Source organism: Fundulus heteroclitus, chromosome 2, assembly GCF_011125445.2.
Source record: "Fundulus heteroclitus isolate FHET01 chromosome 2, MU-UCD_Fhet_4.1, whole genome shotgun sequence".
In the NCBI taxonomy this organism is placed as follows: Eukaryota; Metazoa; Chordata; class Actinopteri; order Cyprinodontiformes; family Fundulidae; genus Fundulus; species Fundulus heteroclitus.
The window spans coordinates 8465378-8482912 of NC_046362.1; the positions used below are offsets into that span (position 1 = coordinate 8465378).

The 17535-nt window shown below is 41.5% G+C and overlaps 1 protein-coding gene across 1 annotated transcript in view; it reads left to right on the forward strand.

Annotated features, from left to right (window-relative positions):
* The window catches only part of crabp1a (cellular retinoic acid binding protein 1a), a 25765-nt gene extending 16947 nt beyond the window's left edge, over positions 1–8818 (forward strand). Inside the window, exon 4 of the mRNA XM_012862447.3 lies at positions 8460–8818. Coding sequence (XP_012717901.1) covers positions 8460–8510 — 51 coding nt within the window. The 3' untranslated portion in view covers positions 8511–8818. The remainder of the gene's footprint in view (positions 1–8459) is intronic.
* Positions 8819–17535: the final 8717 nt, after the last annotated feature.

Genomic DNA, 17535 nt, shown 5'->3' on the forward strand with positions numbered 1-17535 from the left:
TCTTTGTAACACATGAAAGCTCAGTCAAACTGCATGGAGAGCAACTGTGAACAAAAAAAAAAGTTCAACTCAGGCTGCAGGTTCCCGATCAGATTTAGCTCTCGACTTTGACAAGAACCTTTCTAACACACACAAACGCACTTTGATCCGGTCTTTTGCAGCCTTTAACCTTCTAGTGCGTTTTCTTATTTAGCTCCGTCAACCTGCCCATCCAGTCAGAAACTCTGAGGGCTTCACAGAACAGTCGTCTTCCTGGTGGGATTAAATTCTATGAAACAATCAGAGGGACGTCTGAAGAAGATTGGTTACACTGCAGTTTATTTAGAGGTATCAGAGGGAAGGGTTTGATTATTTTTAATATGTGTGTCTCCAGTGGTTTTACGTCTGTCCTGTTCCTACCACTGTTAAGCCCTTTGTATTACCCTATGTTGTATAAAAGATGTTCTATAAACAGGGGTGCACATAACTGGTACGCAGGTACGCATGCGCGTCACAAATCAGGAACGCGTAACGTCAATTATATTACTACGCGCATTTGCGTACTGCTTGACCGTCAGCTTATCAACACCTGTTTTGAATTACTGTCGAAGATGTCCAAAAAACAACAAACATTAAGCAGCTTCTTTGGCGTTCAGCCACCAACAAAGAAACGCCTAACTGGACCCGAGCTGAAGAAAATACTTTTTTCAGAAAAGTGGCTCCAGGACGTGCCGTGGCTTGAAGCCGACGAGGAGCGCATTGAAATGTGGTGCAAGGTTTGCCGCTCACATCCAAATCTAGCAGACAAAACGGGTGCGTTCTACAAAGGCTCAAAGAATTTCAACCATCCTTTATTTGACAAACATGAAAAGAGCAAGGAGCACATGAATGTGGTGCAAGCCATTGCTAATAAACAAGCTAGCCGACAAGAACTGTCCAGTCGCCCACTTGCCAGATGGCGAGATAAACTGAATGAAGAACAGCGGCAAGCTCTCCATAATATGTTTCTCCTCGCCTTCCATAAAGCTAAACATGCACGTCCTATGTCTTCCTTTGCTGAGGACATTCCCTTACTGAAGCGGCTGGGAGTAAATGTCGGAGGTGCATATCATTCACGTGAAGGCGGCACACGGATCATGCAGAACATCGCTCACACCATCACAGAGGAGTTAAGAGTTAAGCTGCAGTCTGCTGAATTTTCGGGCCTGATTTTTGATGGATCTGAGGACATCACAAAAACTGAGCAGGAAATCGTTTATATTGTGTCTGTGTCCAGCGACGGAGAGTTTACCTCCGACTTTCTCGGACTTATTGAACTGGGTGCTGACCGGACCGCGCAGGCTATAACAGACGGACTTGTGAGACTTTTCCAGGACACAGGCTTGGATAACTGGACAACAAAGTTGGTCGCGGTGTGCACAGACGGGGCTGCTGTCAACGTCGGTATGTACAATGGCGTTGTGCCAAAGCTCAGGGAACTTGCTGCAGTCGGAGACTCCCTTGTGCACATTTTGTGCACCGCGCACACACTGGAGAATTGCGCAAAATCGGCCGATCGCACCGTTCCTTACTGTGAGGCATTTAATCGCACTGTGGTCAAGCTGCTGCAGTTTTACTTACAAAGAGGGGGTGCAAAAAAAAAAATGCTGCACTGAAGAAGCTGTGTGAAGAAAATGGGATCTCCTTTGTGAAACTGGGTAAGTTTCATAATATCAGATGGTCTGCATGGAGGCATGAAACACTGTTAAAAATATCAAGACTACTGCCAGCCATTAAAATCCAACTGGCTACCAGTGATGACAGCGATTTGCAACAAATCTGCACAGAGCGTTTTCAGTGCTTTCTGTTGAACATGCTTGACATTGGAAACATTTTGAAGACCACATCCATTAACTTTCAGAAGGAAAAGCTGACCACTGGAGAATGTAAAGATGAACTCATGGTAGCCATTGGACAGTTCACACTACTGCTTGATTGTGAAGGCCACTACAGGGCACACACTGCTTCTAATGTGGATGCTGACAGAGACAAGACACACATACTTAGGGGGTTAATTGAAGAGTTTGAAATCAGATATGACTCCCTCAAGTCATGTGATCATTTTTTAGTATTTGATCCTTCAACATGGCCGGAGGAAATGAAAGACCTCCACAGTTTTGGAAACACAGTTGTCAGCATTCTCAAGAAATATGAGGCTGCCTTGCAGCTTGATAAAGACACCACTGTGACAGAATGGATGCGCTTAAAGCAGGCAGGAAAACGCCTGGGGGCCTCATCTGTGTATGACTTGGTCCAAATTGTAAAAACAAGTAACCCAGTTACTTACTCCAAAATCAACAAGGTGGTTAAGCTATCCCTTACACTGCCTTTAAGCAGTGCAGCTTGTGAGAGGGGATTCTCGCATCTCAGCATAATAAAAAACAAGTACAGATCTCGTCTGTCACATGCTCGTCTCTCAGCCTTGATGCACATTCATCTGTCAAGGCAGACCACAGAGACATTTGACCCAAAGCCAGCTGTAGACCTGTGGATGGAGACAGCTAATCGGAGGCTAAACCAAGGACAGGGAAGTGCATCTGCAGCATCATTTACCACGCAGGAGTCTGAAGCAGAGGACAGTGGGAGCAACACTGAGGAGGACAGTGAGGAAGACTGAGCTTAATAAGCCCACGCTACAAATGGGGTGAGTAACAAACACCATCTTCTGGTACTCACCTGAGTAACTCATCCAAAATGTTATGTGCACCCCTGTCTATAAATGAAAGAGGAGTGATTGATTGATTTGAAAATTTCAAAAGGTATAAATAATTTTTATGCCAGGGATTGCAACAGAAGTCAGTTTTTGGCTGAACATATGTAATAGTAATATAATATGGCTTACAATGTGCAAATTCTTTAAACTACTGACAGTTTCTTTTCTAATTTACTTTTAGATTTTGTGTTTGGAGCTCAGCTTCTTGGGAGTCTGGCAACTTAATTTGTTTTTAGGCTGCCACACTTTCTTTTAAAGTCTGGTGATCTTTTAAAGTTGTGATGTTTAAAAAGTTAAGGAATTTTTTTTATGTTTTGAGTTACTCTGGTGTTGGCTTTGGGTCAACTTGCCTCCTAGTCGGTTCATACTCCCATTTTTTTCAACCTACTTCTATTTCGTCCCCATGTGCTTAACCATAGAATATCAGTTCATTTCCGTCATAAAGATTAATTACGGAGATAAATGATTGTGTTTAACTGAATTGTGTATTGTATGAGTGTGTAATTTCATTGTGGATTCTAGCATGGAGCCATGATATGGTGTCACCTGTGACATAAGACCAGTCATTAAACTTACTTACAACTAAATATCACATTTGGGGGTATTATAACAAAGTAGAGATAAATAATAGTATTAATAGTATCTAACTTTATCTCAGCCACAGAGTGGGACCAGATGGACTTGTCTGGGTTTGGCATTGCCAGGAGCCTGTCCCTTGTCTGACTGCATTGTGTCAAGCGCATAATTTGGTGTCAGGTTGTTTTTAGTAGTGGACCTCACCCCCTTAGGGAAATTAAATCTTATTCCTTCAGCATATACCAAGATATTTTAGACAATTTCATGCTCCCAACTTTGTAGAAAAAGTTTGGGGATGGTCTGTGACTGCCCACCACAGAGCACAGATCCATAAAGACGTGGTTGAGTAATTTTAGAGATGGAAGAAGTCGATTGTTTTTCATATAAATAATCCGACCCAATAGGACACCTTTGTGATGAACCAGAGTGGAGACTGTGAAGTGGGCCTTCTTTTCTAACATGATCGTCTGACCTCAAAAACGTGTTTCTAGAACACTGATCTGTAAACACACCCCTAAGCCATGTGGAAAGCCTTCCCAGAAGAGCTGAAGCTCTTAGTGTGATGATTAGTGCTCAAAGACCCTGATATTCCAACCAGACACAGTTACGTTTACAACGTTTATTGAAGAGGTTGAGTTGTGGTAAATGAGGCAGGCAGGCAGACTTGATGAGGTGTAGTTTGGCAGAATCAGATTTGACCATGAGTTGTAGGTACAATCACACTTGATCCAAAGCAGCCCATGTGTCCCCATCGAGGGCAGAGCGAAACACATGCAGGCAGCAGGACAAGACGAGACGATCTGGCAGAAAAAGGTAAGCTGAGACAGGTATATATAGGCAGGTGAACTGATGAGCAGAGATAATCTAATTAGTGCAGCAGGTGGAGCTGGTCAGGTGCAGAGTAGTGGCTGATTGGCGGCTGAGCTGATTGGATGGTGACAGATAGCTGCTGGCTGAGGGGAATGGAATCTAATTAGTCCAGAAAAAGTCCTAACAAAAATAAACAAAAACTTAAATCAAGACACTTAAACCTGCAAAAGGTTGAGCGACATAATATTAAAGATTATGGATTAAGAACTGGGGGTCAGCTAAGTTCATATGTGTGTAAAGGGAAGTTACACAGTAATGCTGATATCACAGTGTATTAAAAGTTACTTTAACAGAAGTCGTATTTTTCTGGCCAAGATGGGAGCAATACATTCAGCTGAATGTATTAAAGCAAAGCAACTCTAATTTATCCTGGTAAAGCTTCAACCTCTGTCTGCCTATGGAAAATCTTAGAGCAAAGAATCTGCGTTCTCTTGAACAAAGAAACCGTTGTTTTAGTAGGGCTAGCCTACCTGTTCTAATTTCTAATATAAGACGCTAAAGATGGTTTAAATGTCAACTCTGTCAACATTTTGTGTTTGTTTACAATATCAGTTAAACTCTAATCCTCTTTCTGTCTGGGCATCTTGTTATCTTTGTTAATATAAATAATTAGAAATAAACATGACAAACGCTTCTTTTATCCAGAGATGGGAAAACTTCCGCAAAATTCTCTGATCAGTAAATGTTTCATATTTAGTTTTATTTAAAACCTTCATGTATTATTTCCTGCTCAGTTTTTGTAGCTGAACCTGCTCACGAGTACGCATTGTGTTGGACGAACAATGTGTTTAGACCCTCTACAGAATACTTGCAGCAGGTTAAGATCAAAGATCAAATCTTCAAAAAGCCATGGAAACTATTAATGAAGACGACAAAAGATAGAAAGTCTTGCTTCTTTGTAAAACAATGTACAAAATGAGGGTTGACTCAAGATCTCGAACAGCACTGTAACTCTAAACCCAAACCAAATAAAGGTCAGAAAAATATCCGACGACACGTAACAAAGGGTTTGTATTCACTAGTCTGCAGGATGCTTAGAACCATCTACAGCAGGGGTGTCAAACTCATTTTGGTTGAGGGGCCGCTTAACAGCTTAATCTGATCTCAAGAGGGCCACACGAGTAAACTCATTGCAAGATTAAATAGAACTAATAAAAGTGGACTTGTTGATTTTTATATTAAGTTAATTTCACTTTTACACAATATATTATGAATAACCTCAGCGTTTTTAAGAAAAGTATGTGCAATTTCAACAATACTTTTACTCAGTTAAACATTTACTTAAGTGCATTATGCATAAGAACTAATCACAGTGATTGTACAATGTTGAAAAACATTTATTCACATTTTTTGGAACTTAAAAACACTGTCCTGCATGACAAAATACATCAAACAGATAAAAATTAAGAAATGATTTGAATTTTTCCACACCTGAAGCTTAATCTGCTAATTAAAACACAGCGCCCCTCGTGGACAATATAGGAACTGCATATTTTCAATTAAACGAAGTACATGTTTTTTTCAACAATTGTTTTATCATTCTCTTCCTTTTATCTTGTCCACTTGTGAAAGTCAAATCTGATGAGCTCTTTGTGGCATCTTATTGCCACATTGCCAGACAATTTTTTTATAATGATAATGCATTTAGCCACAGGGCCGGACTAAATTGTTCGGCGGGCTGGATCCGGCCCGCGGGCTGTATGTTTGACACCCCTGATCTACAGGCTTCCTGCTCCGGGCTCCGATGACAAACTCCACAACTGGGAATGAAGCGTGTTTTTGGCCCATTAACCAGTCGCTTCCAGTACTCCTCACTCAACAACCTGTGACAGCCTGCTGGGAATCAGCTCCTGCATGTCGATAAAACCTTTGGGAATGTCTGACTGTCTGGGAATCTGCTGAAACACATACACATCAGACAACACGACAGAGAAAAGACTAAACATGGGCTGAATCACCATAGGCGACGGAAAACGGGAGGCAGAAAAAAATATACAGTCACCAATCGGTAACTCTGAGCATCTGTGGAGAAACAGATTGGTCATCCCCATCCAGCCTGGTTCTTCTGGAGTATATCAAATAGTTCATTAAGCCATGATCGTCATTTAAACCCTGAAAAGCCTTTAAACTTCTCTGGAAAACAAAAAAGGGATGACTGGTGTTTGTTTATAGACGTTAAGTTATTAAGCAGCCCTCTCTGTGGGAAAAAGGAGCTAGAAGAAGCCAAGCAGGCAGCGTTTGAATGTGAGTCAGAATCGAGGCAGGCCACAGATGCAGAGAGAAAGCCCTGCAGTGGAAGAGGCTGAGCCTGAGAGCGCCGTTTGGAGCCGCGATAACAACGCAAGCGGCTCATTGTGTGAGGCAGTTCATGCTGTAAGTGGGCCACATTTCCATAGGATCTGCATAATGTGTGTAATTGGTTTAGTCTGGGAGCAGTTTAAGAGTAAAGTGGGGTGGAATTTCTGCTGGGCTACATCAGCCTGAAAATAAAACTGAATTTCACGCAGGCGAGGAGCAGACTGAAGCTCAGAAATCCCTGCATTCCTTAAAGTTTGGCCCCCCAGCAGGTTTTAAATTACTGGAAAACAAACTCCTTTTTGAAACAAAATGCAGTAAAACGTTTAGTTTTAAACAGATTAGATTATCGTCTTTGTGCGATTCTATGATGCTCTTGAGGTGCTCTCATTTCAGCGGTGCTTTTTGACATGGATGAAATGGTTTTCTGCCCTGGGCAGCATGGCCAAGAGGGAGCCAAGAGACAAAGTCGCCTGCCGCTTGGGCTCCAAGCAGATGTTCCATTTCATATTTGGAAATTATGGAGCTATTTCTATGTTTTTAAGGAGTCTAGACAGCATTTGACCATTTCTAGTTTAAAACCTTACATATGAAGACTGGTCCGACTGCTCACTTACATTGTTCTGAGCATGGTCCAAATAGCGGTAAAAGGAGGTTGACATACAGCACCTCATCAGGTCCATGTATGCAAGTATTTTTTTAGCTCAGCTAAACAACCATGTTCTTCTTAGAGCAACACACTTTTCTTTGTGACTCTTAGGGGGTGAGAAACCACCGGTTTAAAGACTATCACATGGACCATAGAGCAGACTAGGAGGTTTTGGGCTTCAAGCAATGTCAAACTTAAAAAAAATAAAATTCTTTTATCCCATCACATAGTAGAAATGACCAGAGTGACCAGAGTTCTTCCTGGCTGTGTGAAACATAGAGTAACGCAGCGCTGCCCCTTTGCCACCTGTTGCTGCATGCTGCATACTTTCTGTCTATCAATCTCTCTGTCCGTCAGTCGTGTGATTTTCATTCAAATCTAAAGTGGTTCCAATGCTGAAAAAGTTGTAAAACTGTTCAATTTTGAGCTTTTATTACAAATCTAAATGTTTTATTAAGCAAATAAGAGTATAAAACATAAATACAACGTGGTGTGGAGCTTCAAATCCATCACATTTATGCCTGGGCTTACGACATTAGCTCGCACTTACTTCACCGTGCGAGAGCTGACGAACAAAACCTCCTATCTGATAGCGTAAATAATAATGTTATTAATAATGATTCACAATGTTGCCAGTGAACCTGATTCGAGGGTTTTGTTTCCACTGGTGACTGTCGCAATTAATCGGCATTGGCACTCTTGATTGTTCTCTTCATCTAATGGTATAGCATTACATAAAGATGTCTATTAGAGCAATAGATAGATAGATATACAGATAGATATACAGATAGATAGAAAGATAGATATACAGATAGATAGATAGATAGATAGATAGATAGATAGATAGATAGATAGATAGATAGATAGATAGATAGATAGATAGATAGGCTTCATAGGGGGCAGTGGGTGTATGCCTAGTCAACCATTCAATCAACAACTACTACTCCACAATCAGTACTAAGACCAATTCAACCCTCCCCATACATTTCCACCCAACTGGCTCTGCCAAACCCACATCTAAAAAAAAATTTGAAATAAATTGATGATTAGAGACTCTTACCTAACCTACGCTCAACAACATGACATGGTTGTGCTATTTTAAAGGAGACGATTTGCAGAATTGCCCTGGTCTCGCAGTTCAGGGTATTGCTGAACTGGGCCGATTGTGGCACAAATAAAGGTTTAAAACAGAGGAAAGCTGAGGCGCTGTGGAGGTTAGCTGCCTAACGGCTGTTTAGTTGAAATAAAACGCTATTTATCTGGAACATCTGAAAACACTAAGGTCTAATCAATACAGAATGACTGAAATGCAAACCTGTTTTTGTTGTTTTCCTGCAGACGTTCGGTGCAGACGACGTGGTGTGCACAAGGGTTTACGTACGGGAGTGAGGCCGGGGGCGACCTTCACCGGGACCACGCTCATGTGAACCATGTCCCGCTAGCTCAATAACACATTCACCAAGTTTCCTGTGCAAACCTAACCTCTCAGCATCAACCATAGTAGTCTCCACAATGCGATGGCATGGTGTCAGCTTTCTGGTTATTTGTAGTTTATGTTGTGTCTGCAAGTGCAGTAGCTAGCTCTCTCTCAGTACCCATACCTGCAACCCAGGTGATAATAATGTAGGTTTTAATGCATCAATCAAGTGTTCAAGTTTCATGAAAGGAAGCAATAAACCATACGTGGAACAAATGACCACTGAGACTCTTTGTTTATATTAATTTCTATTGAAGTTGTCATGTGAATCTCATGGATCGTAATAGGTTAAAAGAAGAAAACCTTAGTATTTATTACAGTTTGTGTGCAGCATTCATGACATAGTTAGATATTTGCCTTTTTATCTTACAGACCCATAGCTTCACCCAGGTTAATTCTGATCTATTCTCCGGTCTCATTAAAGCATCTAGAAAGGCTTGAGGTAATTTCTGCTAATCTTTTGCTGTTCAAACAGTTTGATTTGATTTGTCTTAACCTGGGACCCCCCACAGAGGGGACGCAGGTTAAGTCCGCATCTCTGATACGACTTAGGTTGAATCCCCGGACTTCTTTCATTATTCGTGGCATAGATTCAACATTTCTGGAAACATTTCTCAGAGGTTTTGGTTTGTATTGATACCATAGCATCACACAGCTGCTGCGGATTTATAGTCTACGCATACATGATGCCAATTACCCATTCCACTACATTCCAAGGGTGATTTGTTAAGTTGAGATCTGGCGACTATGGAGGCCATGGGAGCACAATGAACGCATCGCCATGTTTTTTTTCTGAACATGACAATGTCACCTGATTTCAGTCGTGTTATGTGGTGCATTATCCCACTGGTCGCCGTCAGAGGGTGGGTACGCTGTGGTCACAAAGGGGATGGACATGGTTGGAAACGATATTAAAGTAGGCGGTCATGCTCAAATGATGCTCAGTTGGTAGTGAAGGGCTCAAAGTGCGCCAAGAAAACATCCCTCACACCGTCACACCACCAGCAGCCTGAACGGTTGATAAAGACCAGGATGGGAGTCATTGTTCATGTTGTTCGCAGCAAAGCCTGACCCCACCATCTGAATGTTGCTGCTGAAATCAAAACTCAATGGATCAGGCAACGTTTCTCCAGTCTGGTTTCATCCAATTCTGGAGAGTCTTTGTGAACTTTAGCCTCAGTTTCCTGTTCTTAGCTAACAGGAGCGGCAGTGTCGTGTTTCGGGGCAGCGGCCTATCTGCTTTAAGGTTCAACGTGTTGTGCAATCAGGCAAGCTGCATACCTTGGCTGCGACAGGCAGTTATTTGAAACACTGTTTTTTTTCTTTTGTTACCTTACAAACTTTTTGAAACACGAAACTTAAGAAAAAAATAAAAAAACTTTCTGAAAGGTTAAACCCTTGACTTTCCAGAATATTCTTGACTTTGCTGTTCTTCTCTCGCTGTTGAAACAAACAAAAACAACAACAAAAAAAAGAAAATTACACTCCTGTGTCTGAAAACCGATGACGGGATGTTGCATCACACCCGCAAAGATAAAAGCCCAGGCGTCGTCTTCAGGAAACTGACAATGAAGCTTTTCCCATGATGCTCCAGCTGTCAGTCCTTCGGCAGAAGCGAACAGAGACCGGCGGCCGTGCTTGGAGCTGAGGCAACAGCGCGTAAGACGGAGCTGAACGACGAGATGAGACCATCCCAACACAGTCGGTAACAAACAAATATCCCAGCCCAGCTGTGCCCCATTATTTCAAATCTGGACGTCAAGACAACGGGACTCTTCCCAGAGGTAGACCAAATGAGAGCTTTTCCTTTCTCATGGCTGAAACTGACCTGGATATACGTGGAGACACGGCTAATGTCCTGAAGATGTGTTTTAGTATTTGAAGGCTAAACAGAAAAGGGGGGAAGCACTGGCCATGTGACTCGCCCTCTGGGCTTATCATGTGGAGGCGGAGATATTAGAAATAACAGACGCAGGAGTGCTGTGGTTTCTTGATCCGTCTGACCTCTTTTGCTTCACCAGGCTGTCTGTCTGTGCTTCCCGTTGGTTTAACAACAAGGTGATCGGATGAAGTCAAGTAGGAGCATCTTTTTTATAAAAAATAAATAAAATAAAATAACAAAGAACAATAAAAAAAATTATTTTAACTGAATGTTAAATCATGCAGCTCGTGTGGTTGATGTAATTATTCCAAAATGATAATTTAGCTCATACAGCTAACATTTTAAACTAATCTTCTTTGGGTAAATGTCCCCTTTATCGTTGATTCCTTTTTTTTTAAAGAAAAGGCATAAAAGGCAAATAAAACAAGGGGTATCATGTGACCATGGACACGAAGTCTGTAGGTGGAGAAAACAAACACAGCCATGAGAGGAAAATCAGGACATCCAAACTAATATTCAGATCCTTATGAGAAATGTTAAAAAATTAATGTTCAAAAATGAATGTCTAATACTTTTTTTTATTTAACTGCTGAAAAGAAAGTGCTTTAGTTACACTTAAACAGAAAAACATAACCTAGTGTTACTCGGTAAACAAAAGATTTGATCAAGATTTGGTTAAATCTTTTGTTTTACTGAGTAACACTAGATTGTGCTGCAGGTTCCAATTCAGCTTCAGCTATTTTTATTTTTTTTTGTACGCATTTTCCTCAAGCCCCCGTGATTCATGGTAGAATTCAGGGTGAATTCTAGGATGACGGCCCGGCGAGGGTTCGTTCCCAAACCGTGACGCGTTTACTTTCATGTTACACAGTAAGTACAAGATTTTTTCCCCCGGAGTGCTTTGTCAGGTTTATGTCAAACATTTCTTCTGCCTTTGTGACCAAATAGTTCTCTTTTAGACTAATTTCTCCAAACAAACTTGATTCTAGAAATCTTGGTCCTGCATATATTTTCCTCTCTTGCAGACTTCAGACGCCTGGCCTTAAGGTTTTTGAAGAAAGAAAAGTTTCCTCCTTGCACGACGCCATTGAAAGTTAAACTTGCTCAATTTCTTTCAGGCTTCAGAGGCACACAGTTTCCCCTAAACAGTAACAAAGGGAGGCTGTCGCTCCGAAGATGATGTTTCAGAGTTTCTGTTGACTTGTTTCAGCATCTTGCCTTCTGCTTTCAGCTGGAGCTTGCTTGGACGACCAGAGATGAGCATGTTAGCAGTTGTTCTGAATGTTCCCCACTTGTAGAAAGTTTTACGTACAGTGAAATACTTTAAAATCATTTTGGAAGCCCCAATTAACCCTCACTACAATAGTCAGGAGAACCAAACTAAATCTCTTGGGTTTAAACAGAACAAACGTCCGTCTTCACCTTTCCTCCTTGGCATCAAGATGATAAACAATGCAGAGTGTTAGGCTACCAAAGATCTTCATCTGAAGAAGCTGGTAGGAAAGACAGTAAAAAATACATTAAAACAATATAAAATGTGTTTTTTAAAATACATTTTTTAAATGTCATGCTGAAAATTATTTATACCCTTTTTAGAAACCAATGGAAAAATTGGTTGGAAGGCCTCCTAGCCATCATCCTAATCCTTGGCTCCCTGCACAGATTGTCTATCAGAATCACCTTGAGTCTAATATTGCTAATGCTAATATTACTTCCAGAACAAGCATGTATAAATGCTGGTGAACCAGATATTCAGCCGGACACAGAGTTACGTTTTTAAAAGGTTTATTGTGAGGATGAGTAGCGGCAGGTGAGGCAGGCAGGCAGAACCAGACTAGACGGATGAGTAATGGTTGAGTGACAGATCAGAACAGGGGATGTGGACCAGGGAATCACCAGAACGGGCAGAGCAAGCAGCTGGAACTCACAGGGAAACAGGCAGACTTGTGCTGCATGCAGACACAGGCAACGGAAGAGTCCAGCTGGCTGAGCACACAGGAACTGGTAGAGGAAGGACACATCACACGAGATGAGAAGAGAAGAGACATTCTGCCAGTGGATGACTGAGGCAGGTGTATGTAGGCAGGTGAACAGGTGACCAGAGTTGACAGTAATTACTGGCAGCAGGTGGAGATCATCTGGCCTAATTGACTGGTGAGTGAGCTGATTGGATAGTGGCTGGTGGCTGAGAGGTGATAGGCTGATAGGATGGTGGCTGATTCAAGTCCAGAAAAGTCCAAACTAAACAAACAAATCATGACATGTTAGTAAAACAGAATTTTTATATTTATTTAACCCTAAATCTATCAGGAGTGTGAAAATTTTTTAGGCTTACCTTTACTCTAAATCCATATTAATTAATGACAATGAAAATTTTTAAGTCTGTTTTTTTATGTCAAGTCAGTTACATTGCTTGAACCTTTTCCCCTTTCAACCCCAATCTTCAGTGGATTATGTTGAGGTTTTATGAGATGGACCAACACAAAGTACATAAATGTGACATAAAAGGAAACGTATACATGGTTTTCAATTTGGTTTAGAAATACGAATCTGAAAAGTGCAGGGTGCATTTACATTCAACTCGTTACTCTTTTTCCCCTAAATAAAATCCAGGGCAACAGTTGCTTTCAGTGGTCGCCTGTTTAAAGAGTGGCGGAAAAAAAACAGCCCAACGAAGAACAAGAAACAAAGTGGAGAAGTTGAAAACAGGGTTGGCTCTGTTCTATCACCTGAAAATGATAAGAGTACAGCACGACGGCAAACCACCCAAGACATGGACCATCCATATGAGCTGAGAGGTTTGACTAGGGGTTAATTAATCAAAACACAAATAAGGGGGTCCATAATGTCTCTGGAGGAGCTGCAGAGAGCCACGGCTCACATGGAAGAATCCGTTGACAGGATGACTTCATCTGGAGCCGAGAAATAAAAGCTGTGCTGAAAGAAAGCCATAAAAAGTATGCCATGTAGGGGACACACCAAACATGTGCCAGAAGGTTCTTTAGTTAGATTACAACAAATCTGAAACGTTTGGCTTACGTGCAAAATTAATTCAATGGAAAGATACAAAGGCCACACATTCGCAGGTAAACTTTCAACCGTTTGTTTTCCTTTGGTATGCTGATGTCTTGTTTCCAGAACTTTTCTTTAACGCTGAGGGGACAGAGAATTTTCTCTGAAAAACAAATTAATTCAAAACAGGCAATAATTTGAGTTGAGCACCAACTTAACTCCAGGCAAGGCAGATTTTTTCATATCACACCACTCATACACAAAGCAATCCAAAGTGCTTCACAGGATATCACAGGAGAGACATAGAGAAAATAAAGCATGAACACAAAAGGATTTTGCATTAAAGACAAAGCTACTGAAGACAAAAAAAGAAACACATGTGTCAAACGGTTTCTCAGTCAGATTGTTTGATCAAAGGCTGCCGTGAACAAAAATCTTTTCAGTTCTGATTAGCAGGACAACCGTTACTGGCCCTTTCAGGTTTTCAGGGAGTTTGTTCCAGAACTGGAGGAGCATAAACTAGAAACTAGAAACTAAACCCTGCCTCTCCTTATTTAGGTCTGGTCCTGGGAATACTGAGTAAGCAGGCCTCCGAAGACACGAGAGGGCTGCATGGTACATATTTGAAAATCAACAAAAGTGTTTTGGCCCAAGACCATTTAGTGCTCCATAGACAGATGCCATAATTTAAAGAAAATCTGTTATTAGGTTGATAGGGAGCCAGTGCAGTGATTTAAGAATTGCTGTAATTTGAATTATTGTCCCGCTTTAGGTAGCTGCAGGAACATGGTTGTTTACAGAAACCTGTAAAGCCACTTGCAGTAATCTAACCTGCTGAAAATCATGGCCGCTATTTCTATGTCCCTTTCTGACAGCAAGTGCTGCATTCTGGCAATGTATGCAGGCTGATAGTAATCTGATTTTGTAAGAAATTTTTTGTGGATGTCAACATTTAGAACCTGAGTCCAAAACTACACCCATGCTCTTCATGTGCTCTGTGGTCTTAAACTGCATAGAGTCTGGTTGCACAGCAATATCTATCCTCACCATTCCAAAAAACGGTAAAAAACAAAACAACTGGACTTTTTTTTTTTTTTTCAAAGTTTGAAGACGTTTCGCTTCCTACTTGGGGGAAAAAAAAGGTCCAGTTGCTTTGTTTTTGAACTTTTTTGGAATGACCATGACCTGAATGACTGAGAATCATCACCAGCATCTAGCCTCACCGTTTTTGCTGCTAAAATGTTTCTGCAATATCTGCATTATCTGGAGGAAGTTCTGAGCTATCCGCTCATTAGTATTATGAACACGCTGTCTCAGTAACTATAACGGACTAGGGTTCTGTTCCGACATGGACATATATATAAAGTTGTGTGTTGTTGGCATACATTTGGTAGAAGATGCTGTGGTAACCTGAGCCAGTGGAATCACATAGAAGTTAAATAAAAGTGGCCCAAGAACGGACCCTTGAGGAATTTCACGATTCATTTTTTGTTCACCCAGACAAAAGACACAAAGTAATCCATTTCTGCCTGATAACAATCTGAACCAGTTTACCAGACAATCCTGCCCATTTTCCCAGCTATTTATTCAGTATATCATGATCACCTGTGTCAAAAGCAGCAATGAAACCGAGTAATACCAAGACATAAGTTCTAGACCCATCATTGCTAAGAATGTTTACCAATCAGTGCTGTGGTGTTAAGCTTGACTGGAAAACACTAAAGAGATTTGTTTTATCATCCACCAACCTAAACCTAAAAATGTACGGAGAAAATGAGCATGAGCCATTGCAACCTCATCCCTACGCTAACATTTTTCCCAGCAAACCCCTGTCATGATCTGCCTGTGATCCTTCCTCTCCACTGCTCTGCAGTCAGGCGTGTACCACACACCTGTTTCCTGCTCTTTGCATGCTCTCCTCAGACAGAGAGGAAGCACCAGATAGCTGAAGGCTTCCTGAGAGTAGACGTTCAGTGTTCCTTTCCATGCATGCCTGCCTCGTCACGACCTCCATCCCATTTCTGGATGTTCCTGCCCAGGCTTGCTCTACCAAGCTTCTGATTTCTGGACCTCATTTCTGGTCCTCTGCGTAGAGTAGCCAGCCCTCAGCATTGCCAGATTACTGCTAGCTCCTGCAGAGGAACTCTGTTTCCAGGTTTTCTTCAACACAACATTTTGTCCGCAACACCACGCCTGGCTGGGATTTTGGGTTTCCTGCCTACCCGGGTTCATTACACACCCATGCTCAGAGGCCTTGGCGTTGTCCGTGGTCCTGTTGTTGGGGTGAAAGTGGCACGACATTAGAAACCGAAAAGCAAATCTGTCTTTGTCCTCCATGGCTGCCAGGGATTAAAAGGTTTTCCTTCTAACACCCCGCTTCACAAGGACTACCAAAGCAACCACGGCGAGCGTTCCCATTTCGCGACGCCAAGACCTCAGGACGAGGCCGCGCCAGCTCTGCTTTTTGACCTGGTATCCCATGAAAGAATGAGTTTCCCCCTGAGTGCACTACAATGCGCTGCGAGGCAATGGCCAGGGCGCGCGCCTGCTGTGATGTTAATTTAATGACGAGCTGCTGTTCAGATGGCAGATCCAAACAGCTGAATAAAGGGGTTGTTGTCTTTTCTTTTTTTTGCTCCATTTGTGCAGAGAAGAGGGCCCCATCGCCCGCTCTGCTGCCCCACTCTGGGTAGCGAACACTGAAGCCTCTGTGAGTACAGTGGAGTATGGCTTAGCTTTCTAATTAAATAAACAATTATGAAGCTCATCTCAAGACTCGAATAGGTCGAAGCCAGAAGAAAACAATTTGTCAAACATTCTGAAAGACCTCAGACTAATTAGTGCACACTTCAAGGAAGTTTCCATTTTCCAGCAGCCAAGACCTGACCATTCCAGTCCATAACACAAGACTGCAGTAAAACTGGTGACAAACGGCAAGGCGACAAAATGATTCTACGAACAAATGTCACCCATAGATCTGTCAAAAGCACCATGGATAATGTGCTGTCATGTCATTGAATTCTAGATCATACAGACTGAACTGGTCTTCACAGTATGTTTCTGCTCATAAGCAGCGATTTAAACTCTGTGGTCTCTCTTCCTGTTTTCTTATTGTCATGAAAGGTGTGCCACAAGGCTTGGTTTTAGAGCCGATGGGTTTTTTTACATTAAAGCAATTACTTGGGACAGAATATATCAAACAGCCTTCATCTATGCATATTAGACAGTAGTTTACTGTCATACAAACATAGCAGCTCCAAATTTAGCATCGAATATGGCTGCTGAACATATAGAATTCAGGCAAAGTTGCCACATACATTAGCTATTTTTCTTTTTTGACAGTTGATAGAATTATTTTTACTATTTTTACAATTTTCTATTTTACTATTATTTACTATGTTTATTGCATTTATCACGTATATACCCTTTACTTTTTTTCTTTATATTAAAGTGTATTACATGTGACTGATCTCTCTCTCATTACAGTGTTTGTGTTTATTGTGGTAATCATATATTTGCTGGAATATAAAACCAGTGGTTACCATATTATTTTACTATGTATGTGTATTGATTTACTCTCTCTCTCTCTTATCGTTGCAGAAGGCCTGCAGAAAGCAGAGAAATATGTTGTGACGATAAGTGTTTTTCTAAATATGTCTGAAACGGTTATGAACTGTGTTCAGCCATTTGGACGGCTTACGCATAGCTGTACTGTGTGGACTGCTTGGTATTATCTCGAAGGTCACAGAGTATTTTGCTTATCCCTACCCCTTGGATTGACAAATGTAACCAGGGTTTCCTTTGCCTAATAAAATAAAAATACTTCAACCTGGCGTCAACTCCTGCTTATACACATGGCCCTTAAGATTTGAACTCATAAAAAGGGGGGGTGTTGTTTTTGGCTTGTATTGGTAGTTAGAAGCAAAACAAAGAGCAAATCTCAGTGGTTTCTGATTTGTAACTGGGGTGCGCTCAGCTCAAGGGGCGTGATTCCCAGATCTGTGCTTCCGATGTCAGAGACAGATCAACAACAGCATAAATAC